General features: G+C 36.0%; 1 protein-coding gene across 1 annotated transcript; it reads left to right on the forward strand.

The window, feature by feature from the left end:
- Positions 1-11371: 11371 nt before the first annotated feature.
- Positions 11372-13949, forward strand: LOC131050002 (triacylglycerol lipase OBL1). The gene is made up of 5 exons (XM_057984126.2): positions 11372-11715; positions 11919-12124; positions 12253-12286; positions 12647-13302; positions 13553-13949. The coding sequence occupies exons 1-5, from the start codon at positions 11439-11441 to the stop codon at positions 13817-13819; spliced, it is 1440 nt and encodes a 479-aa protein (XP_057840109.1). The 5' UTR covers positions 11372-11438; the 3' UTR covers positions 13820-13949.
- Positions 13950-26974: the final 13025 nt, after the last annotated feature.

The raw sequence follows: 26974 nt of genomic DNA on the forward strand, positions 1-26974 counted from the left end.
GCTAAAGAAAAAGATGGTTTGTTGTATTCATTGTTTGAAGAAGAAGAGACCATTTTGTTTCCCTTCCAAGATGAGGAGGATTCCTCCCGAAGTGAGAAGGATGTAGTATCGAATCTAGTGAATGAGGATAAACCTGAAGAAGAAGAGGCAAATTTTAGAAGTGATGATTTATCGAGCATAGGCGCAGGATCGCATGAGGGGAATAGTTCTTTTGAGAATGACGCACCTATACTGGCTGACCAGCGTGGAATGGCAACAATTTTTTCCCATGTCAAATTTGGTGATTGTCTAGAGTCTGCAGACGGTGTGGTTTTGTCAAGAGACGAGGAGGCTACAGAAGATGATAGCTCTAAAAAAGAGTTTATCGGTGTTTCTACTTGGGATGCCAGGAATGTGAGGCGTCTCGAGGATTCTAAATTTGAATAATTGGAAGAAAAATTGGTGACAAATTTCTTTAGCATAATGGACGTCGAGGGGAACTGTTATGTTGGCGGAGTTCATTGTGGTGGGAGGAAATGTAAGCGCAATGGCGAGGCGAATAATGGAGAAGTTGTTACTTCCTCCTTCGCAGGGAGAATGTGGCCTCTGTTGTTTGCAAGATCACCAAATTTTCCACATTCTCAGGGCTGATGGAATCACCTTCCTCTGTATGGCCAATGACACCTTTGGCAATCGAGTTCCTTTAGCCATAATCGATCGGTGGAAGATGTAAAAACAGAAATGGGTAAGGCAGAATTAGAATAAGATTTAGATTCAAGTGAAGAGACGACAAAGGAGGGGTCATCACCCACACAAACGCGGAGAAAGGAAGCGGTGTTCTTCTATCATGGGAATCGGAAAGCTCTCGAGGGAATAGAGTGTGCGAGTGTAGACCATTATGATCGACTAGGAATTCCTCGTGGTTGCTCCTTTGCTGAGGTTCGTGACGCATTTAATAGAAAGTGTGAATACCTTACGCAACAAGAGTTGGTTGAAGATAGATTAAATGAAATAGGTTATGATGATGGTAGTAATCTTGGTGCCTCAGCGGTTTTTGATGTATCAAAAATGAGTTCTTTCAATCACATCCAGAATCAACATCAACGCCAGCATTAGCCCCAATCCCATACCTTTGGGTTTCAGTTGGGCACTTATATGAACGCTGGAATTGGGGTTTCTAACCATGTGGGTTTATCAGGGCATCATGGGTTGGGTGCCTTGGCTCTGTCCGGCCTTGGAACGTGTGCCAATCTTAGCGATATTGAGAATGCAGCTAATTTGATGATGGTGAGAATGCAAGTGGACAAACAGATGTCCTTGGAGCAATGGTGAAACTACATAAGCGTTACAAATATGGTGGTTGTGGCTTTGCATCCTCTGTATGAGACAGGAATACGTATGACACCTGTGGTAGTGTCGTTTTGTTAGGGGTATGTTGAATTTGAAATTTGGTGCCAAGTCGAGGTTAAAATTGGGACTAAGCATGACTGGATTCTCAAGGATGCCACAACAAAGGTCGATGATTTGTGTGCCCCTCACATGAGCGTTGGGAAATAAACGGAGTTGATTGATGATGAAAATCATACAATGGTTTTTTTCTTCGTATGGCCTGAGTATTGTTTTCGGATTTTGTCCTATGTCAGCAAGGACCATATGGAAGATGACAGTCCTTTAGATTTTTTATTACAGGGGAGCATAGGAGCAGGAGACTCTGATGAAATGTTTTTTGCACTTGCAGATAGTAGTATTTCTGATTATGAATTATCAGGTGAATTAGTTCGAGAAGATATTTTTAACTCTAATTTGATTTGGAGGCGGCTTATTCGGAGTGTGCTGGAACAGAGTCTGGCGAAATTGAAATCTTTTCAAGGCCTGTTTTGAATGTAAGGATTGAAATGGAGAAGCAGGTATGTCACAGTGCATGGCTGTGCCGGTTGGTCTTCATTGGGGAGATTGTTGGGATGTGAAGTTCAACGGTCATATGACTGTTTGACTTCCCCAAACTATTCATTTCATCCCTGATTATGAATGTATAAATATGTGTGTACTCGATGTACTGTTTTGCATTGGAAATTGATTAATGAAAATATTCCCTGCGATTAAAATGGATGTAGTCATTTGACAAATCACTATAAAATTTCTGTATTCTTGTCTTTGTGTATTCTTGTTCATTTACTTCATTTCTCTGCTCATTTTTAATCTTTAAAGGGGCACAAAGGATTTCATTAGTTTCACTGGACACTTGGATCGCCGTCTGGATTTATATCATACAAATGAAAAGATTATCGAATTGGAAAGCAGATATTGCGCGGATATCAGTGTAATGGCTTCAAAATTAGCATACGAAAATGAGAGTGTTGTCAGGAATGTGGTCACCAAACGTTGGGAGGTATTTACAATTTCAAGTGTTTCATATTCATTCTGGAGATTTTAAGCTTTTTCCCATTCCACGATTATTGATATAGATCTCTGTGCAGATCTTATGGCTGAATTTTTATGTTGAAATCTTAAATGACGACACATTTCGTGGAGTACTTCAGCTGCTGGAATCGTAAGAAATCTCTCAATAGATAGATAATGTTGTTTTTGGTTAAATTTTATTCAAAAATTTTGAATCAACGTTTCAGTTTACAATCTGTGACTCATCGTTAGAAAGTTAAAGGAATCAAAATCGATCACAAAATGTGATTCGAAATATTGATTTAAAAATCTTAAACAAATTTAAAACAGAAACAAAAATGTGAAAATCTTTTATCAGAAAAAATGTTTTAAATAGAACTACTTAGATTTTTTGGTAATTTTGTATTCACTAGAGTAAGTGTGTTTTACTGGTTGTAGAATTCTTGAACATGGTCCACACAAGCCTTCATTTTCTGTGATAAAGCAGAAAATGCAAAATTGGTGCAGATTGCATTCAGAGGCACAGAACCATTCAATGCAAACGATTGGAGCACTGATTTTGACATCTCATTGTAGAAATGGAGCCAATAGGGAGAGTTCATCTTGGGTATCTTGAAGCAATGGGCCTAGTAAATCGTTCCAATAACGATTGTGCCCAATTTCATCTATAACCCAATACAAGCAATGGGTGGCCAGAAAATATCCCAGAAGACCCTACAAAGCCTCTGGCTTACTATGCCATTAGAGCTAGACTAGAAAAATTGCTTAAAGAGCACAAGGATGCCAAGTTTATTGTGACAGGGCACAGTCTGGGTGGTGCTCTTGCAGTACTATTTGTACTATTTCCAGCAATACTACTTCTGCATAACCGGAAAAGGCTCTTGGAAAAGATGATAGCAGTTTATACACTTGGGCAACCAAGAGTTTGTTGATAAGTGATGCTGCTCTAGCATGCAGCTCCATGCAACTCTAGTTTGGACATGAAGTTATCCATTCATCATCATACATAAGCTATTTTTAGTTAATAGTTTTTTTTCGTTTATTCATGCAAATAAAGCATGTACTCTAGCATGCATGAATCCTTAGGACTATTTTTAGTTTTGCTTTTTGCATGAGTTTGTTTTTAGTAAATAAAGCGTGTTGTGCATGCACTTATTGTATTTTTAATTTAGGGAGTAGTTTGTTTGTTTTTAGTTTGAGAGCCTTAGAAGCTTTCCATGCAAAGCTAGGAATATATTTAGAACTGCAGTTATTATTTATTCTTCTAGACTGCAAATTCTTTATATATACAGCTTCTATGTAATTTTTTAATTAAGCTTCAATAAAGATATTGGTGTTTTCTTCTTCTTGCTGTTATTGTTTGCTAATCAGTTGGTTCAGAGAGGATAGGTCAGGTTCAAAATTCTACAAGTGGTATCAGAGCAGGTAAAATTGTTTTGGGTTAAAGTTTTATTGTTGGAATTTCGCCAAAGTTAATCATGTCGAATTCTAACCATATGCCCGTTCCAGAATTTGATGGGAATGATTATGATTATTGGTGCATTAAGATGCTGACCTTTTTAATTGGAAAAGATTTGTGGGAGATTATTGAATTAGGTTATGAAGAGCCAACTAATTGGAATGCCCTTACAGCCAATGAAAGAACAGCAAGAAAGGAAGCAAGGAAAAAGAATGTTCAAGCTTTGTTTCACATTCAGATAGCTCTTGATAGGAGCTTATTTCCAAGAATATCAGGAGCAACAACTGCCAAAGATGCCTAGAAGACTCTACAAGAAGCTTACCAGGGTAGTGATCAAGTTAAAGTGGTCAAGCTTCAGACATTGAAGCGAGAGTTCGAGAATTTGAAGATGCAAGAAGCTGAAAGTATAAGTGATTATTGTGTCAGAGTCAAAGATGTAGTCAATAAAATGGCTACACTTGGAGAAATTGTAAGCAATGAAGTTTTGATTAAAAAGGTGTTGAGATCTTTGACACCCAGATGGAATCATGTAGCAATAATCATAGAAGAAAGCAAGGATTTGACAAAACTACAGTTTGATCAACTGGTTGGATCCCTGATGTCTCATGAAGAAAGATTGAAAGATTCTTTTGAAGGTGTAGAGAAAGCGTTTTCCTCTAAATTGCTAATCACAAAAGATGAAGATACAAGCAGCAGTAGTGCCAAAATCAATCAAGGCCAAGGTAAAGGGCAAAGCCAAAATTCTTCAAGAGGTAGAGGAAGAGGTGGCTCAAGAGGAAGTGGTGGTTTCAGAGGAAGAGGTAGAGGCAGATTTGATAAGAGAAATGTTAAATGTTACCATTGTAATAGGTATGGCCACTTTGAAAGAGAATGCAGATTGAAAGAAGGTAAAAGTGCTAACTATGCTCAAGAAAGTAGTGACAATCCTCCTGATCACTTATTTTTATCTTATGCCAAGGGTGAAAATACTAGTAAAGATGTTTGGTACCTAGATTATGGATGCTCTAACCATATGACAGGGAATGAGAAGTTGTTCTCAACAAAGGATGGAAGTTTCAAATCCAAGATCCAGCTTGCTGATGATAAATCATTGGAGGTTTCTGCCAAAGGAGCTATGGAGGTCCAAACAAAAGAAGGTATAAAGAGTATTCATGATATTTATTATACTCCATAATTGAAGCACAATTTGTTAAGTGTTGGGCAGCTATGTGAGAAAAATTATAAAGTAGTCTTTGAGAATAAGACTTGTACTATCTATGATAAGAATAAGGATAATAGGGTGATCACTGTTGTTCCTATGACAAGAAATAGGATGTTCCCTTTGAGGTTTGGTGAACATAACAATAGTTTGGCAAATATGGCTTATGAGGATTCAAGTTGGTTATGGCATCTCAGGTATGGGGATTTAAATTTTCATAGCTTGAAGTTTCTAACCTCACATGCATTAGTTTTTGGTTTGCCCAAGGTTGAGGAACACAAGGAGGTTTGTGAAGGTTGTGCTAAAGGAAAGAATGCAAGAGAAAAGTTTCCAAAGGTCAATGCATGGAGGGCTCATCACCCACTTCAGCTTGTTCATTCAGATATATGTGGTCTTATGCAAACTAAGAGTTTGGGTAAGTCATCATATTTCATCACTTTTATTGATGATTACTCACGAAATTGTTGGGTATATTTTTTGAAGGCCAAAGATGAAGCCTTGGATACATTCAAGAAGTTTAAAGCCCTTGTGGAAAATGAGAAAGGGTGCAAGATCAAATGTTGAAGGACTGATCATGGAGGAGAGTTTTGCTCAAAGGCTTTCCAAAGTTATTGTGATTTTAATGGCATCAAGAGGCAGCTTACTACTGCATACACACCTCAACAGAATGGAGTAGCTGAAAGGAAGAATCGTACTGTGGTTGAAATGGCAAGGTGCATGTTACAAACCAAGGGATTGAGCAATTCTTATTGGGGAGATGGAGTTGCTACAGCGGTGTACATCCTCAACCGTAGCCCCACTAGTGCACTAGAAAAGATGACTCCTTATGAAGCTTGGTATGGTAAAAGGCCTAATGTTAATCATTTCAAAGTTTTTGGTTGTTTGGCTTATGTGCATGTACCTGATCAGAATAGATAGAAGTTAGATGCAAAGAGTGAGTCATGTATTTTTATTGGGTATAGTGAGAAAAGAAGGCTTATAGATTGTATAATCCCTCACTAACAAGCTTATTGTCTCAAGAGATGTGATTTTTGATGAAGGGGGAGTTTATGGTCATAAAAAAGGCCATGTTGAGAAGCCAAAATCTATTTTGAATGATGATATAATTGCTGATATTGATCATGAGCAGCCATCTAATGTTTCTATATCCAGTGGTTTAACTCCACCAAGCAATCCTTCATCAAGTACTTTAGTACCAAGTTCAAGTCCAGCTTCTTCTCCAAGTTCTACAAGGAAAGTAAGGAGATTGAGTGATATCTACCAAAAGAGTGGAAATCAAGTACATGAAGAAAACCCAATAGGTGAGACAGTGAATTTTGCTTTATTAGCCAAGGCTGATTTTGAACCATCATGTTTTGAAGATGCATGTACTAATGAAGTTTGGGTGAAAGCCATGGAAGAAGAGATGGATTCCATTCACAAGAATGACACTTGGGAGTTAACAGAACTTCCACATGACAAAAAAAGTATTGGCACCAAATGGGTCTACAAGACCAAATTTAACAGTGATGGGAGTGTTGAAAGACACAAGACAAGATTAGTTGCTAAAGGCTTCACACAGAAATATGGAATTGACTATGAAGAGACATTTGCACCAGTAGCAAGACAAGAGACCATACGAATGCTGATTTCATTAGCAGCTCAGAAGAAGTGGAGCATACATCATATGGACGTGAAAAGTGCCTTCTTGAATGGGTACTTAGAAGAGGAAGTATATGTGGAGCAGCCACAAGGTTTTGAAGTGGAAGGAAAAGATAATTATGTCTACAAGTTGAAGAAGGCTTTGTATGGCCTCAAGCAAGCACCAAGAGCGTGGTATGCCAGGATTGATGGATACTTTCAGGAGAATGGCTTCCAGAGAAGTAAGAGTGATCCTACCCTATACTACAAACAAGAAGGTACTGATATTCTCATCATAAGTTTGTATGTTGATGATCTTTTGTATATGGGTAGTAGTTCTAAGATGAAAGATGAATTCAAAGCTGCTATGATAAAAGAATTTGAGATGAAAGATCTTGGTCTAATGAAATATCTTTTAGGAATGGAGGTTTATCAAAGTAAGGATGAGATTTTCATTTGTCAAACAAAGTATGCACAGGATATGCTGAAGAAATTTAATATGACTGATTGTAACCCTGCCTCCACTCCAAGTGCTCATGGAGTTTTGTTATGTAGAGATGATGGTGCTAATTTAGTTGATGAGACAACTTACAGAAGTATTGTGGGGAGCTTGATGTTTCTAACCCACACGAGGCCAGATATTGTTTATTCAGTTTCACTTGTTTCAAGGTATATGACAAATCCATCTGAAATACATATGAGGGCAGCCAAGAGGATTTTGAGGTATGTGAAAGGGAATTCAAGTTTTGGTATTCATTACTACTCTTCTGAAAAGTTCAATCTTGTAGGCTTTAGTGATTTAGATTGGGGAGGTAGTATGGATGACTGTAAATCTACATCTGGAAATTGTTTTTCTTTTGGTTCTGGTTTGATTACTTGGAGCTCGAAAAAACAAAGTATTGTTGCCCTCTCATCTACAAAAGCAGAGTATGTTGCAATTACCTCAGCAGGTACACAAGCCCTTTGGCTCAGAAAAGTTTTGAAAGAAATTGGAGAAAAACAAATTCAGCCTACAGTAATTTATTGTGACAATGTGAGTGCCATCAAGTTAGCTAAGAATCCGGTTCATCACAGCAGAACAAAGCATTTTGATTTGAAATATCACTTCATACGAGATTTGGTGCAAAAGAAAGATGTCGAATTGAAGCACATCAACACCCAGGATCAACTAGCAGATATATTCACCAAAGCAGTTGCGAAAGCTCAGTTTATAGCACTACGAGATAAGATTGTCAGCCCTCTCAGTATCAAGGGGGAGTATGTTGATAAGTGATGCTGCTCTAGCATGCAGCTCCATGCAACTCCAGTTTGGACATGAAGCTATCCATTCATCACCATGCATAAGCTATTTTTAGTTAATAGTTTTTTTTTGTTTATTCATGCAAATAAAGCATGTACTCTAGCATGCATGAATCCTTAGGACTATTTTAGTTTTTCTTTTTGCATGAGTTTGTTTTTAGTAAATAAAGCATGTTGTGCATGCACTTATTATATTCTTAATTTAGGGAGTAGTTTTGCTTTTTTTAGTTTGAGAGCCTTAGTAGCTTTCCATGCAAAGCTAGGAATATATTTAGAACTGCAGTTATTATTTATTCTTCTAGACTGCAAATTCTTTATATATACAGCTTCTATGTAATTTTTTAATTAAGCTTCAATAAAGATATTGGTGTTTTCTTCTTTTTGCTGTTATTGTTTGCTAATCAGTTGGTTCAGAGAGGATAGGTCAGGTTCAAAATTCTACAGAGTTGGTGATGAAGATATGGGAAATTATTGGAATAAAAACATCAACCAACCTGAGCCAAGGTATTTCCGAGTAGTATACTGCAATGACATGGTTCCCATGTTGCCCTACGATAATAAGGAGTTTATGTCCAAGCATTTTGGAGAATGTATCTAGTACAATAGCTTGTACAAACAGAAGGTAAATGTTAACTAGTTTTCCTCAATTGTAATTTTTTAATTTATAATATAAACTTTTTCCAAATTTAGAAAGCTAAGAGGAAAAGAAATTTTTAATCATTTGGTAATGCGTCGAATCTTGAAAGCAATTTTTTAACTCATAAATGATTGCTGTTGGCAATGCCCATGAGTGAATGTTACATTTTTACCAGTGTTTACAGATTGAAACTAATTTCCCTTTCTATGCCTTGACAGATATATACAGAAATTTTTCAGCCTTATGTTGGAAACTTATACAGAGCATTGTAATTGGGCATACAAAGGGAAAAGATTTCAGAGAAGGGTGGTTTGGAATGGTGCTTAGATGCATTGGGATTGTGTTACCGGGCGTCTCAGCTCATAACCCTGTCAACTACGTAAATGCCATACGATTGGGCGAGCCCTCATCTAATATGGCCGATACAAAAAAGGTTTCTTAAAGGAGTTGCCAATCCATTATTGGCTTGTGATCTGCATGAAAATCGTAGCATAGTTAGTTTTTTCAGTTGCTTTGTAATTGTTTGTATGTTGGATCAATGTCACAATCAATAAGGCATCTTATTTTATCTAATCTTTAAAAAAAAATAGTTTTGCAAAAGATTTGGCTATAAGAAAAATTCAAATGATTATATTTTAATTAATAAATTGTTTCATTTGATATTGAAACCAGATTTGAGAGTAAAATTTGTTCAGAGTTCACTTTTCAGTGAGTCCATAAGTGGATCAAGATACAAATCAAGATTTCAAGTGAGTGATTTTAAAAAAATATATGTTTATGAGTCTTACATTTAGTCAATCAAGATATATCACTCAAACAAATTTTTAATTTGAAATAAATGATGAGAGTTATTTCTTACATTTACAATTTGTTCATTTGAGTTTTGTACGTCTAAACTCTATATGAAAATTATAGTAAAAGATTTATTTTTTATTAAAAAATAAAAATGATAAAGTATTTAAATGATGTATTTTTGGAAAGAAATATAAAGAATCATTTTCAACTAGCAAGTCAATTAAAGCAAAGTTATCATTGAATATTATACATTCTAATTTATGTAGATCAATGCAAACACTTTCAATTATAGGATGTGTTTACTTTTTGAGATTCATTGATGACTATACTTGAAACACGTGAATATGTTTTTTTAAATACTAGCATACCTATCTTTAGAGAATATAGGTAAAGTATTCTAAAAGATATCAGTTTTTTTCATTTTTCTATTTAAAATATCATTATATTATAATTAATAATATTATGATATTATAACTAATATTAAATAAATTAAAAAAAAATTAGTACAAAATTAATATTATTATATTTCTATTAAACTCCCCACAAAAGAAAAAAATCTATTAAGACTATATTATTATTATATTATTATACTAGTGGATGAAAAAAATTAAAAGTACATTCATTAAGGATGTCGAATTTAATGCTTATATTTTTTTGTTTAAGAAGATTTTTGCATACATTATGTGATTGTAATACACCTTTGACCCAATAAATTATATTTTTTACATTTTCTATCCAATCAAAGCTCAAGTTGAAAAGAAAAGTGAATATTATATCAAGATGCTAATAATAGATAGATTTGTTGAATATATCTAAAATAATTTTTTATATTTTTTAGAAGAATTATAAGATCCACAAATAATTTACTACCAAGTACACACATTAGTAAAATTGTGTGATAGAGAAAAAAAAAAATAGAGCAATCATAAACATGGCTAAGAATATGTTAAAGGCTAAATATTTGCAAAATGAATATTAGGCAATAGCTATAGTATGTGTAGTATTGATGGCAAAAAAACCCACACATCTATGCTCCGGTACCAAATGATGGAACATCCTCACACATACACACTTCCAAATAACACGATGTTCATACAAACATTCACACACAAGCTTATTGTCCAAAACAAAGAGAGGAACTTGCAAAATTAGAAAAAGCTATGTATAATCTATAATTAGACTTAGAAGAAATTAAAGCAAAACCCTTTCATTGTATCATCCTATGTTTGGTAAGAGTTGGGAATCACATAGATGAATATATATGGTATAAGACAAAATGTAGAAATGACATTAAACACATTAAAACTAACAAAGACTGTGTGTAGTCTACAATCATACATAGAAGAAGTTAAAGCAAACCCTATATTATACCATCATATACCATCATATAACATCATATGTTTGGTAAGAGTTGACAATGAAGAGATGAATATATATACGATACAGAATAAAATATAGATATCACACCAAACACAAAAAAAAAAATTAACAAAAATTGTGTATAATCTACCATTATACCTAGAAGTAGTTAAAGCAAACCCTTTCAACGTACCATCGGTAAGATTGGCAAGAGTTGCAACAAGGACGAATATGCATATGGTGCAAGGGAAAATGTAGATATCACGTGCCACTTAGTTCTATCAATCTATAAACTAAGAGTGATTGGTGATATTAATCTTTTTAAACCATAATCATAAAAGCATGTCGGTGCCCACTTTCAAAGAAACGAATCCAATTATTAAAGCCAATATCAAAAGAAATGTGCACCATGGACCATATTGCCTTCCAAAAAATTCCACAACTTTTCAGAACATGTCGGCTGGCTTATGTGGATTTCACACCATCAACGGCGAAGATCTACTCCATTCAAGTGGAAATGAACTCACACCGTAGGTTTTGCGACTTGTCATCTTTCTTAAGGACACTCCTGGTCAACAAACTTTTGACTCTAGGAAGCGTAAGAGATAAGGGCATTGAATGCCTTGAACCAGTTGGGAATGGCGATATAATGTGCTGGTTAGCTCCAAATTTATGCAGGGCCAGTACCTAAGATGTGTAAGGAAGATTTCATTTTACATCCTGAGAAGGGAGGAACGATAAAATTCCTCTCTTCTCTTTACCCAACCGGAAAGGAGCAAGGCTTCAAAGAATATCCCCAGCATTTCAGGTCTCAGAATGGATGGATTATCAAAATTTCCATCCTCGTAATAAAAGTTTTGCATTCTGCTGCTAAACCCATGGAATGGATTGGATCTATGGTTGAGTTGCTCTTGAATCTATTATCAAACAATGGAGGACTCACAGGAACAATTTATAGGCTTCTAAGAGGTTCAGATTCGGATTTAGTCTTTCTTTCAGTAACACTGTTTGTTTGAACTGCAATATTCTTTGGAGATCAAAATTGCATTATTAATTTGGTTCCAATAATGTTTAGAATATCACTATTGTATTCGGTATAATGGTGAAATATAGTTTGTGTTTTTGCTCGGTTTTTATCTTCATTTTGGTTTCTGAAGAACTCGTTTGATCAGGGCATGGCGTGATAATTCCCAAAAGGGGTACAGAAAATTTCATTAGTTTCATTGGACACTTGGATCGCCGTCTGGATTTACATCATACCAATGAAAAGATTATCGAATTGGGAAGCAGATATTGCGCGGATATCTCTGTGATGGCTTCAAAATTAGCATATGAAAATGAATCTTTAATCAGCAAAGTGGTCACCAAACATTGGAAGGTATTTACAATTTCAAATGTTTCATATTCATTCTCGAAATTTTAAGCTTTTTTCCATTCCATGATTATTGATGTAGGTCTCTGTGCAGATCTTATGGCTGAATTTTTATGTTGAAATCTTAAATACAGATGCATTTCGTGGAGTACTTCAGCTGCTGGAATCGTAAGAAATCTCTCGATAGATAATGATGTTGTTAAATTTTTTCATAAATCTTGTTCAAGTTTTTTGAATCAATGTTTCAGTTTACAGAAGATGATAGAAAGTAAATGGAATCAAAATAGATAATAGAATGTGATCTAAAATGTTGCTTCAAAAATCTTGAACATAATTTAATAAAAAAGAAAAAAAGCATGTTGTCATTAATCTTTAATAATTAGAAAATAAAATGTTTTAAGTAGACCTATTAAAATATTTTGGTGACCCATTTTGTATTCATTAATCTTTAATAATTAGAAAATAAAATGTTTTAAGTAGACCTATTAAAATATTTTGGTGACCCATTTTGTATTTACTGGTGTGTAGAATTCTTGAAAACATGGTCCACCCAAGCCTTCATATTCTGTGATAAGGCAGAAAATGCAAAACTGGTGGTGATTGCATTCAGAGGCACAGAACCATTCAATGTAAACGATTGGAGCACTGATTTTGACATATCATTGTACAAAATGGAGCCAATAGGGAGAGTTCATCTTGGATATCTTGAAGCAATGGGCCTAGCAAATCGTTCCGATAAAGATTGTGCCCAATTTCATCTAAAACCCAATAAAAGCAATGGGTGGCCAGAAAATGTCCCAGAAGACACTAGAAAGCCTCTGGCGTACTATGCCATTAGAGCTAGACTAGAAAAATTGCTTAAAGAGCACAAGGATGCCAAGTTTATTGTGACAGGGCACAGTCTGGGTGGTGCTCTTGCAGTCCTATTTCCTGCAATACTACTTCTGCATAACCGGAAAAGGCTCCTGGAAAAGATGTTAGCAGTTTATACATTTGGGCAACCCAGAGTTGGTGATGAAGATATGGGAAATTATTGGAATAAAAACATCAACCAACCTGAGCCAAGGTATTTCCGAGTAGTATACTGCAATGACATGGTTCCCAGGTTGCCCTACGATAATAACGAGTTTATGTTCAAGCATTTTGGAGAATGTATCTACTACAATAGCTTCTACAAACAGAAGGTAAGTTTTCTCTAGTTTTCCCCAATTGTAATTTTTTCAATATACTTTCTGCAAATTTAGAAAGCTTAGAGAAAAAGGAAGTTTGAATCATTTAGTAATGCGTCGAATCTTGAAAGCAACTTTTTAACTCATAAATAATTGCTGTTGGCAATGCCCATGAGTGAATGTTACATTTTTACCAGTGTCCCCCTTTTTCTTTTAAGATTGTATTTACAGATTGTAACTAATTTCACTGTCTATGGCTTGACAGACACTGAAGGAACAACCCAACAGAAATTTTTCAGCCTTATATTGCATTCCAACTATGTACCTAAATGCAATATGGGAGCTTATACAGGGCATGATGATTGGGTATACAAAAGGAAAACATTTCAGAGAAGGGTGGTTTGGAATGGTGTTTAGATGCATAGGGATTGTGTTACCGGGCGTCTCAGCTCATAGCCCTGTCAACTACGTAAATGCCATACGATTGGGCGAGCCCTCATCTGATATGGCCGATACAAAAAAAGTTCGTTAAAGGAGTTGCCAATCCATTATTGGCTTCTCATCTCCATGAAAATCGTTGCACTCTTGTAATTTAGGGCATACTGCAATAATTGTGTGTATGTTGGATTGTGACAATCAATAAAGCATCGCATCTTATCTTATCCTATTAAATATTAAACATGATTTGCATGGAATATGGTGGGGTGTGATCAACGCAATTGGACTGCAGACATTGATTTTCATTAGGGTTTTTTTATAGCACACGAGAGATTAATGCTTTTTGAGATAAGTCCAAATGAAAAGATTAAAGCAGAAATTCATAATTATATGTAAGGGAAGTGACTTGGTCATATTAAGAGTTATCATAGCAAAATGTACTTATTTCCAAACATGGTGGGACTTGGTAGGGCCTCTTCATTTACTTTTCACCCTTGCATGTCTAAAGTGGTCGTCAAGCTATTTAAAGTTAGTAAAGTTTTACGATACAATATTATTGTTATAGTGAAATTTGCATATTTTATATTTTACTTTAGTTTTGTATTTTTTAAAGTGTATCATTCTATAATTCAAGTTCATTAGTTTATAATATTTAAAGATAATTTAAGTTTCACTGGTTTATATGCAAGCAAAAAGAGGGATCATTAAAGTATACTTTCAAGTTTAGAAAGGAAAAAAATAAAATCTGCATTGTTTAGTCATCATCTAGTTGCATTGTCTTCATTGAGAGATGTAAAATTGTTCAAAGAGGAGTTTCATATAGGAGAATTTGACTCCAACAATCTAGTAGATTCCTTACAGATGTTTGTATATAGTATAGTCTCTCTCATATTTTTTACCAGATGTAGAATTTTTATCATCCACTAAATCGGTCCAATTAGAATAGGTATAAGCAAGTAGATCAAATTTTTCAATGGAAAAATAATTAATGCAAAAATTGTGTATCCCACTCACACACCTTATGATTCTTTTAGCAACTCACCAATGAGACTCATGTAAATCCTGCATGAACCAAGAGATGAGGCTCATAGCATACATAATATTAGATCTAGTGGTTCTGAGGTACATGAGGCTGCCAACCAAACTTCTATATTAATGTTTATGATTATTGATGGATTTTATGATTATTTTCTATCATATGTCTTTGCTACAAGATGATGATTATTAGATTTATCAAATATTTTGCAGCAATTATCTTCAAATACTACTTTATAGTTCTTTTTCTAGAAGTTGTCCAATACTCAAAGTAGTATTACATCAACCTCCTTATCATCTCCAAATTTAACTTGACTTCTTACTAAATCATCTAATTTGACAAAGAGATCATGTTTATTTGTCATACTGTCCAAACCCGCCACCTTTTTGTTCTATTGTAAGGGTTGCACCTCAAAGCCCTTAGAAATGATGTAGTTGGCAGATCAAATCTAAGTAATGTGGAAATTTATTCCCTTGATGTTAGACTTCTTTGTTAGCTTCCCATCATACTCGTATTGGTAAGATTTGCAAAGCATAGAGTTGCAGCCAATATTTTCCGAAGGATTAACAATATTGTATGGCTAATTCAAAGTATGGTTGGTCAAACTGTAGGAACAAATCCTTAGGAGATTAACTCACACAGGTAAGGAAAGTTAGACGGATCTCAAGTTTGATCCATCAATAAAATATTTTCTTACAATTTAAGTCTAATCTTGGGCTATCAGTCTTAAATCACACATACTAAGAAATATATCAAGTCTAAAGAATGTCAGTCAATTTTAAGTATTTAACACTTTTAAATCTAGAAATCAAAACTTAGTGTGTATGATTTAGGTCATCCGTTCTTGAACGGTGCAAGCCAATATTTATACAATCGTATGAAAAAATCAAAAGGAGAAGTTGACAAGTAGAATAATAATAACAATATTGCAATATTATCATATTGGTCACACTCTTTTGAATTTCATTGTTACCCAAGGTAATAAAAGACAATTGAATGCAAATGAATGGGTTTAATTAAATGTTAGCATAATTAATACATCATAGTAATAATAATTCTAATAAACTAAATGATTTGCTATTTTAATATCTATAATGGCATCAATGTTAACAGAATAGAATAATATTGTGATTAAATCTTTTGAGTGACACAGAAATTGGGGACAAATTTGAAACAGTTATAATTGTTATAGAAGGATAAACGCTCTTTATAAAACAATTTATAGTTAGTTGAAGAAATGGTCTATATAATCTTTTTTTATGATGTCAAATCTCTATCAAAGGCAACAATAAATTATACAGTTTTAAATAAGTACAAATAGGATATGGAGTAAAGCACCCAGTACAACGCCCCATTAAATAGGAAGTTGAACCTAGCAATCTGCTATTAGGACTTTATCCTAGTTATAGTGAACATTTAATATTCAAAATATGTACCCAAGATGCGAGGTTAGTAGGAAATGCCATCTAAGACTTATTTGTAGTTTTCTCTATTAATACAATTTGAATCATGCGATTAAAAAGGATAATCAAATTATTTCAGACAAATAGGAATAAAATAGCAGTTAGGGAAGCATGGGGAAGGATAATTATTTGATAGAAGGACTCTAGAGTTAATAAGAGAATGAATATCATAAGAGGCCAGTTAGTTATTATAATCAATCCAAGACATAAATTATACATGTACAAACATAAATGAATGGTGTGATATATACATAGTTAACATTATTAGGGTTGACAATTGTTGGTGTAATTATTTATTCATGTTGGATATTATTACACCTTACTTAAGTTTACTTAGGTGCATATCATAGTAGTTTGCATATGAGACACTTGAGTGTTTGTGCCACTTTGGGATAGTGTGTTGTAAGAGATTTCCACCTTTTATGGTGTGATCTTGTTGTTACTTTATCATATACACTTATTGTGGGATGATAATTCCACCTTCAGTGGGTGATCCACCTCTTGTGGAATATTTTATTGTTTCTCCTACCTACCACACATGTTTCCTACCTATCCTTGTTTCTCATTGAGCCACATGTCATCATTGTGTTCTCTCTTGTCTCTTAGCCTTGCCTATATAAGAAGGCTCATATTTATTGTATGTAACTTTTGATGATCCAGTTGATAAGTATTTTCATCTTGATAGAATACAGTTCATTCCTATCATCTATTTTGTCTCTCTATTGTACTTTTCATTGAGCTCTTGATCTTGGCAAAATCTCACTTAGTATCAGAACCTAAAGGGCTTCATTGATCAGTCTTTTGGAGACATTGTGGAGGCTTCTATTTATGGATCTAGGGAGGTACTATTTTTGGGGGCATCCTATAGCAATTTGGTCATCACGGTTGAGTCTGGGAGGCCGTTTCCATAAAAAACAAGTATAAACTTGACCATATTTGGTGAAGGAAAAATTTCACCTATTCTAGTATATTGTACGAATTTTTCAAAAAAAAAAATTCTGTGAATATTTTATTTCAATTATTATTTTAAATTCACAATTTTTTTTAAAGGAGGGCATTGTAAAAGTTTTATTTTTTATTATTTAAAAACAAAATCAAAAAAACTATTATGCATTGTCCTGTGACCACCCCCCCTCCTGTACTCTACAGACCTGCATTTTATAGGTTTACCACCACCATACTCATCAGATTTCTATCGGTCCTGCTGCTCTGGCCCTTGTGTTGTTGTCATTCATTTGTGGTCTGCTTCCCTGTCATCATTGTTTGATCCTCCGACCACCTCTCTATCGGTCCTCCTGTCGACCACCACCCACAACTGTTGCTTCCACCAGCGACTTACGACCCCACCATGGGGAACTTGCCCTCGGCCAAGCCAGTAGCCCTTTTTTTTAATTTTTTCTCTCTGCAGGAGTGCCACGTGGCACCATTTCATTGCACCATGTAGCGCCCAGTTGGCTCCAACCAACTCGTCGCCACGTCAACACCTGATTGGTGCACATTCAGCAGTCCATGCCTTACCCAACTGTACCATCACGCAAACCGACCGTACGGACATGTCAGCATCACCTGGTAATTACATCATGCCACATCAACATGTTTGTACCATATGCATGCCACGTAGGCAGGGAGGTGAAGTTTTCGTGATGGCTAGACGACCATCAAATTTAACCTAGCAGTTTGCTGATGTCATCAATTTTTTGAAAATTTGGCAGGCCCCTCTCATTTGGCTTTTTGGTTTTGTATTTCAACTTCAAATGGCCATATCTTGCTCATTTTTGCTCCTTTTTTGGTGCAATTGTTTTTGAAATGGGCTAGAATTTTGTGCTATTCACAGTGGTGGAGGAATTTTTTTATTTTGATGGACGGATGTTTCAGAATTTGCAGATTTTCATGACTGTACCTGTCTAATCCCAGATTTTGCAACTTCAAATGCTTCATTTGGGGTCATACGATGTCCTTTTTAGATGCTGTTTTTTTTTTTTAAGTGCATAATTTTTCATCTACTTTCATAATCTTCCATTATTTTGCAATGATTTTGAGTAAAAATTTCACTTTCAGTATTTGGTCATTTTTGGCCTATTTGTTACTTGCATTTTGCTTGGATCTTAGATTAGATCACTTGGAGTATTTGTTGAAGTCTCTTATATCTCATTTTGAGAGGTTGTAAAGTTGAAATCAAAAGTCCACCTTGCCTTGTTTTCCAAGTGAGCCATTGTATATGCACTAAGTATAAAGTGTCAAATCATCAATTTTTTATTTTATTTTTCTTTTGGGGGGGGGGGGTGTTCTTGATTGAGTAATTTGCGGGGGTGTCTTGTGTGATTGAGTCTCTCTCTATCTTGTGTTTTTTCATTTTGGTGCTATGGTTTCTCCTAAATTTCCACTTTTAACTCCTCATAATTATGCATCATGGAAGATAAAGGCATGGAGTGAACTAATGGAAAAAGGACTCATTCATTATGAAAATGGATCAATAACATCACCACCTAATCATAAGGTTGATCCTAATGTTCAAATTGAATGGCTCACTAAGAATGTTATGGCACTGTAGCGTCCTAAAATTGCAACACTTGCAATTTCGACCGCATTTGGGTCTTCACGATGGTGACCCAACATGGAACCTGAATGGAAACCCCGAAACTTGCTCATGGCATCAAAAATTGCATTTTTCCAGCACCCTGCCTGATCCCTCCTTGCACCCTGCTGTCCCGGGAGGTGGGACCAGAGCGCCTAGCGCCCTGGTCCTTCAGGACCAAGGTGCCCAGCGCCCTGGTCCCCTAGGACCATGGTGCCTAGCGCCCTAGTCCCTGGCCCTATTTTGGGCCCAGTCTCTTATGGGGCTTCGGGTCTTTTAGTTTGCAAATTCGGGAAATATTGTTTCCTGGTCGACCTAAGGTCGGAAAAATCAGTCTATCAACCCTAATTGGCAAGTATATAAACTACATTTTCCTCTCTCATTTGGATAGATGGAAAAAAGGCGGAAGCGATATTCAAACATTCAAGCATTCAAGCATTCAAGCATTCCTTCAAGCAATTGATCATTCTAAGTCTCCATTCAAGGCTAAGTGTTGCATTCAAGACAAGGATTCAACCATTGAAGAGGAGATCACATACCACATACAACATACAACATATAACAACATCTACACCTTCGCATGTAAGAATACAAACATTCTTACAACAAGAGACGAACAGATCCCCCTTCGTTTCGCGGATTTTTCGGAGGACCGTGTGCACGTCGGGTGCCATCGTCCCGTCAACTTTCGCTCAAATTTGCAAGACAACACCGTCTTGACATTTTACTACTAATTCCAGGTCCGCAGCTTCATCCTATATCCCTATCTCTGTTTATAAGCGAATCTTGCTCACTTTCTATGCATTCTTAGCTTAATCATTCTTTACAAAAGAGGGTAGCCTTGCTGTCTTAACCCTTGAAACTCATCTAGAATCCAATCTTGCATTGTGTGGGATTGGATCTTGTGGGTTTCAACCCCTCTTTTGAATGTAAAGTCTCCCCTAAGTGAAAACCGTCAATCCTAGTAACCTCCCTTCTCTCTCCCTGGAGTTGGAAGAGGGGAGAGCAACTAGGGTTCGATTTTTCCACTTTACATTTTTGGTGAACCCGACGTGAATTCCAATCTTCTCTAATTCTGATTTCTGTTTTCAAAATTGAGTGTTTATGCTATTTACAAGTTTTAATTTCTTGCAAGATTCAAAAAAAAAAATTTAGAGGAAATTTTTGCTAAAACCCTAATTTTTCAATTCAAAGTTGAACTTGTGGATAGCTTAATTTTGGTCAATAATTTTAAATCTGATTTAGGAACTCATTTGAATCATAAATTTCATTTTCTAAATCTACATTCTAAGTGCTTGCATTGGTTAAAATTAAACATTTCCTTCTATTTTGCATGTGTTATCATTTGAAAGAGGAAAATTGTTGTCATGATGCATTCATTTCATAGATGTGATAGTGGGTTAGCTTCCCTTGTTTCAATTTTTCCTTCTCCTAAAGAACCTCCCCCCATCTATAACAACATTTTAGTGCCTAAAAGAATTGCTACCAATCCCTTTGAGACTCTCCTATGTTCTAAGGATGAAGACTTTAAGAGTGATCTTGACAATTCTCCTAAAATGTGCCCTTCCTATTTAGCTATCCTAGAGGAAGAGAATAATATCATAAACACCTTTCTTAATGTTACTTTACCTTCCCTACATGATGCTTCTCTAAGTGAAAAGGTATTGATGGACATTGACTTATTTTCTCCTAAAGTTGGTCCTTCCAATGGGGGCATGTTAGTGCAACAAGAGGTTATGAACACTTCTTTCAAAGATCTCCTTCCTAAGCATGAATCTTTAGAGAAATATGTTCATGTTCCTCCTAAAAAACACTCCCTTCATGAGGATCCTTTTGTGCAAGAAGATGACATTATCCCTACATTTCCTAGTGATGGCATTTCCTTTTCCAACAAAATTCCCACTAGAGATGATGAATTAATGATAAATGCTTACCCTTCTCCTAAAGTTTGTCTTACCCATAAGCATCCCTTAGAGAAAGAAGATGAAATAATAAGAAATTTCCTTAATTCTCTCTCCCCTAAAGATCATATTGAACATATTTTGAGGAAAGAGGATGAGTTTAACACATCTATTGATGCTCTCCCTTCTAAGGATGAGGAATTAATAAACAATGTTATCTCCTCTCCCGAAATTGACAATACTTCAAACATTCCTTTCAACCACTTCACTATTTGGGATGAACCATTAGAAGAAGGTGTAGATTATTCTCTCTCCCTTGATAATTTCTCACCTTCCTTGAATCTCAATTATTCTCCCTCTGAAAATAAAGCATCTCCCTCTCCTCAACTTGGTTCTACTCATAAGGAAACCCTAGTTCAAAGCAAGATGGTTAACATCTCTTTCAAAGATCTCCCTCTCAAAAGTGAGACTTTAGAGAGTAATGTTGATCCTTCTCCTAGAGAGTTTATTCCCCATGTAGATCCTGTGATGATAGAGGATGATATGACCTTTCCTAGTATTACTCTTCCTACTAGAACATCAATGCCTACCCCTTGTCTCTCTCCTAAAATTGATTTAATCCATGATGAGATTTTAGTGCAAGAGAAGACTATCAACAATTCTTCCAACACTGTTGTTCATTCGTCTAAACCATCCTCAATCAATTTGATACATGTGAATGAGACACCTAACAAACCTCTCTACACTGTCCAAGGTGCTTGTCCTTCTCAAAATTCTCAACCTTTAAATAATCCTATCTTAGTGGTTCAAGGTGGTTATGCTAATGATTCTTTTTGCACTCCTAAGAAACCTATTATTACTGTGCAAGGAGGTTATTCTACTAAGAGCCCTTATGAGTATGCTAAGCAACTGACTAGAGAGAGTTATCATGCGGTTGCTCATACCTATAACACAAGAAACAATAGGCAGCCTAATCCTCCTCTAGTTATCCCAACTTCACTTCCTCCTTCCCAACCTATTCTTTCTCAAGCTCCTCGTATTTCACAAATGCTTAGTAAGGAATATGATCTCATAGAACAACTTAAAGCTACTACGGCAAAAATATCCCTTTGGGATTTGATCCAAACTTCTTCCGTTCATCATGGAATGTTACAAGATGCCTTGAAAGATTTGAATGTTCCTCCACCTAATACATCTAGTAATATAGTATCTTTGGTTAACTCTGTGATGAATCCTAAAGCTCAAATTGTGTTTACTCAAGATGAGTTGCCTACTAGTGAAATTCAACATCAATATGATCCCTTGATGATTGTGGTTATCATAAATGACACTGCTATAAGACGAACACTGGTAGATAATGGTTCTGGCCTTAATGTGTGTAGCATTAATCTATTGCATAAGATGAATGTGGATACATCCCTTATTGAGCCTGACTCTCGTCCCATTCGAGGCTTTGATAATATGGCTAAGTCTTCATTAGGTATTATCACCTTACCCATCATAGTGGGACCTGTTACTTTGCTTACTCCTATCCATGTTATGTCAGGAAATCTAACATACAACTTGTTATTAGGGAGACCTTGGATTCACAGTATGCAAGCTGTCCCCTCTACATTGCATAGACAAGTTAAATTCATTTATAACAATAAGACATATACCTTGATAGGTGACACTAATCTCCAAGCTTGTTTGCAAACATCTAAGCCTTCCTCTTCTAGTGATGACTCTTTAAACAAGATACCTATGAACAAATCATCACCCTCTGATAATCAAAATTCTTTGGATGAGTCTGAAGTTCCTGAAGAAGGTTCTTCTCAACTTGAATCTACACATGAAAAGGCTTTTGATCCTGAGAAGGTTCTCGCAGAAGACGATTGGGGATCTTTAGACTTTAACCCTACTTTTATAGGAGAATATAGAGTGCCTAAGATTGAGAAGGGAAAATCTAAGAAGAAACTAAAAATCAATCAATCTTACCTGAACCTATGAGTAATAATTTTGTGGCCGCTTCTTAAACTTCTTCTCCTCACACCTCTAATTATGAAGAGTTTGATTCTTTGTCTTATGAAAAACCACCTTCTCTTCCTGAAATGGCTAATCGTTATGGTCGTGGTTTTCGCATTTTTGCTAAGCATGGGTATCATGGAAAAGGTTGTGGTGCTCATGAACAAGGGATAAAAGTTCCTCTAGAGACTAATTTTCACAATTATGCCTTTGGACTTGGCTATAACCCCTACAAATGTACCAAAGCATCTAAAAGACCATCTCTCAATGTGAATGCTATATTTAGTAGTGATGATGATCTCACTTTAGCTAAATCATCTTCTACTTCTATCAACTCTCATTCCCCTCATAAGAAAATCTTGGCAATGAACAAATCTCTTTATGACTCCCCTCAAATTTCTAAATCCACTTATGAATCTTTATCTCCTATTCATCATAAAGTCCTTTCCTCTAGGGATAAGGCTCTAATAAATTACACTCATCTTTCTTCTAAGATTTCTCATAACTTTCCTTCTTCAATTTTTATCATTTTATACATGTTTTTGATCTCACTTATAGTTGAGCATTCAGCATGTCATATTCAAATACCTCATTCAATCTATCATGTCTTTAAATAACATTAATGGCTATTATGTTGCTCATCATTATGTGACATTGGTAGCTCATTTACTAGGGGCTCATTGTCATTCATGATGGTACAATTTTAAGTGCAATCATATTTTTTGAAGCAACATAATAGCCTAATCTTCTATGTTATCTCTTGTTCCTATGGGGACAAGAGTGATTTCATACATCTCTTCTTTTGCTTATGTCCAAATCTCTCCCTAGAAGATTGTGTAAGTCCTTCTCATTGAGGCAATGATCTTTCCTTATTTTTTTTCTAAGGACCCACTTTTTCCTATTTCATGGATGGTGTGAACGTTATTACTTGATGTTATTCCTTGTATGCATTTGTTGTCATTTGTTCAAGGATTCTCTCTTACAAGAGGTATAAGTCCTTGACTACAACCTCTTTTGCACTTGGTAAAATACATCCATAATGAATTCACTCTCCCAATTGGGTTAAAATGAGCGTCATCCTTCATTAAGAATCACTTTCACCTCGCAAAAGAAGGAAGTATTGCATTCTTATTCTCTTCTTTGTCTTATTCTAGAAGGTGTTATATTTGTCTAAGACAATTCCTCTCGGGGATAGGTGTCTTTTGTACAAAGATCTCTTCTCCTCTAAGGATCTCCTTTACACATACTACAAGATATCCCTTTTCAACTATCTTATCCTTGCTTAAAGAATGCAAAACTCTCTTGCTTGGATCTATGACATTGTTGCATTTTTGGGGTATCTTCTTTTGTGATGAAGGTAGGTATCCTTGTTCTACTTTGCTTATGACATAAACATTACACTTTTTGAGCAATGAGTCATTCTTGGAACCAGAGCACAGACTCTTAGAGTGAGATGTCTCCATTTTTTTCTTTTATGCAAGGTGATTATTCTCGGAACCAGAGCACAGACTCTTACAGTGAGATGTCACGTTTTTGTACTATACATATACAGGTTGTAGCATACTCAGGCATAGACTCCTATGAGGTGCTTCTAACCTCCCTTACACACACATGCACGAGGTTGAGTGGAACTAGCGGCATAAGGCTAGACTTTCTCACTCTCCTCCCTTACATGGATCACCTAGACAAACTCTAGGGGCTAGTTTTCCATGTCCTTTTCCCATGGATCACCTAGACAAGATCTAGGGGCGAGAAGTCCATGTTTTCTCTCTCACTATTCTTCTCATGGATCACCAATGTGTGTATTCATGCTTTTTTTTTCTTTATTTTCTTCTCTTTGCATTTTGTTTCCATTTACATCCTTCATCTTGTGTTAGAGAACTCTCAAATCCTCACACTCTTTGTTGTGTTGGAATTGAGATTTAGTCCTCTTTCTTACCAAATGATTCTCCATTAGTTTTTGATCTCATATCAAATCTTCTTGTGAGCATTTGTCATCAATGTTCTTTAACAATTCGAAGTGGTAAACATGATACCCTATTTCAACTCACTAAAATTAGCAAGCCGAAACAGGGGGGGGCATATAGCTACCCTTGAATTTTCATCACCTTCCTTAGTAAGCATTAAGTGATTTTGTGATCTAACATGTGTTTTGTAGGGTGCGGTTCCTAACTGTGTACTGCAGATACCGTTGGGGGCTTCGTTCGACAGACTTATGGATATATCCTTTTTCAAATAATGTTTACTTTTCTGTACTTTAGCTTGCATATGCACGTAGTGTTCATATGACCGCTAAAGTGGGGGCTAAATGTAGCGTCGTAAATTGTACGCACTTGCTAGGGTGGTACAATTTCACACCTAGTTTAGCACCCGCCTTAGTGCATTTTACATTTTGCATTGCATTTCTCCTTTAGCACTTAATTAATCAAATTAATTAGGTCTAAGGTCCTATTTCATCGTCCTCTATATCATAAAGTTGGGCCCTTTCGTTAAAGCGTGCCCTCTTCATTTTATTCCTCCTATACATCACTCAATCAAAAACCCTAATTAAGTCCTATTTTGAACTTGGGGGCTTGGTTTCGGGGGTCAAAACATCTCGAAATCACCTGTAACTTTGGGATTCTCTCTAAAATCATCATATCTGACAGCCCTGAAAATTTGGTGAAAAGTTGTCAGGACCATGGCGCCCGGAGTGCACATGGTCCCGGACATTTTTCCCGAAATTTTAGGAGCACAATCCAATCATAAAATAAAGCTTAACCCCAAGAAATTGGCAGGAGATTCAATCTCTAGGTCGGCCAAAAGTTGAAATTAAGACCTAGGGTTTCATACATAAGAGCTCTCTTTCTTCATTTGAAAGGATCCGGAATTTTTGGCTTTCAAGGACCTTCTATGCAGTGAAAGAGCAGATCTTTGAAGACTTCAACAACATTCAACATCCTTCTATCAAGCATTTATCAATTTCATTCATCCATTTAGGGCTTGGAAGACATTGAAGAACAATAGGAGATTACCGACTGAAGATTGGCTTGTACTCCTCCCTTGGGGGTTGGGTATGATTTCATGTTGTTTTCATGTCTTTGCATAAGCTTCAATATATCACTTATTCATGCTTTAGATCACTTTGCATCTTGATTTAGAGCATTTACATTATCATTTGCAAGCAATTAGGGTTTACTTTCTAGGTTGCTCTAGTTTGCTTACTTGCATTTTAGGATCTTGCACACACACAAGGTCCGCACACACATTACTTTTACAATACAACTTGGCTATTCATGGAGGTGGAAATCACCAAAGCGGGGGTTTGACTAAGGCAAAACCCTATATAGCCGCCCACCACACCTTTTCAGATATAAGTGCAGGTTTTGGAATTCGGACGATGTCGCAAGTTGCAGATCCGGAAGAAGCAGGCCGAGACAACACTCCACACCAAATTTTAGAGAAAAAGATTAGGACAGGGGTGTGGGGCGCCCTGGTCCTGCCAGGACAAGGGCGCTGGGCACCCTAGTCCCTGGGATAGGGGCGCTAGGTGCCCTGGTCCTCCTGACAGACAGCATTTTCAGCATTTTCGACAGCTTTTCAGGTTGCAAAACAGCAGTTTCCGGAGCAGCTTCAGGGGAAGAATAAGGACAGTGGTGCCCACGCCCCCGTCCCGAACATTTTCACTCAGATTTTGACTCCAGGTACGCATTTACATTCTTGTCTTGTCCTTGTGTTTACAGCTTTCCATTATTTAAGTTCAATTCTGCAATCTTGTTATTAGTTCATACTTGCACTTTGGGGTTAGGGATTGAACTTGCATCATTTTATCTTTCAATTGCAACAAAGGAATAGAAATCCTAATAGGTAGCCCGTGGCTCTCTCTTCCACAAAAATAAGTAGCCAATTGTGTGATACCTCTAGGCTCTTTCGTATTCCACAAATGTGTGATTGAAAGTGAGATTAGGGCATGTTTGATTAGTGGCACTTGGAACATTGAGAAAGTATGTATCAGATGACCTCACTTTCCACATTGATAAGTGTACTACAATTAAAGAGGCTTGGGATATTTATGAGAAATTGTATGGTCGAGTTGATGAGATTAAGGGCTACAAGCTTGATAGTGAACTCACAACATTGGATCCCAAGTATTTTGATACAATCCAAGATTATGTCACAAAAGCAAATGAGCTGAGAGCAAAGCTAAAGGATTGTGGCATTGACAAAAAGGATTCTCAATTAGTTTATAACTTGTTGGACAAGCTTTCATCAAAGTATGCAGCCTTTGTAT

This window comes from Cryptomeria japonica, chromosome 4, assembly GCF_030272615.1.
Source record: "Cryptomeria japonica chromosome 4, Sugi_1.0, whole genome shotgun sequence".
NCBI classification, from domain to species: Eukaryota; Viridiplantae; Streptophyta; class Pinopsida; order Cupressales; family Cupressaceae; genus Cryptomeria; species Cryptomeria japonica.

Bases quoted from the DNA above. Each gene is read 5' to 3' on its own strand.
- LOC131050002 (XM_057984126.2), top strand. From the start codon at position 11,439: ATGTGTAAGGAAGATTTCATTTTACATCCTGAGAAGGGAGGAACGATA. The intron at 11,716-11,918 runs GTTCAGATTCGG...TCGTTTGATCAG, and splicing joins AATTTATAGGCTTCTAAGAG to GGCATGGCGTGATAATTCCC. The intron at 12,125-12,252 runs GTATTTACAATT...TCTTAAATACAG, and splicing joins TGGTCACCAAACATTGGAAG to ATGCATTTCGTGGAGTACTT.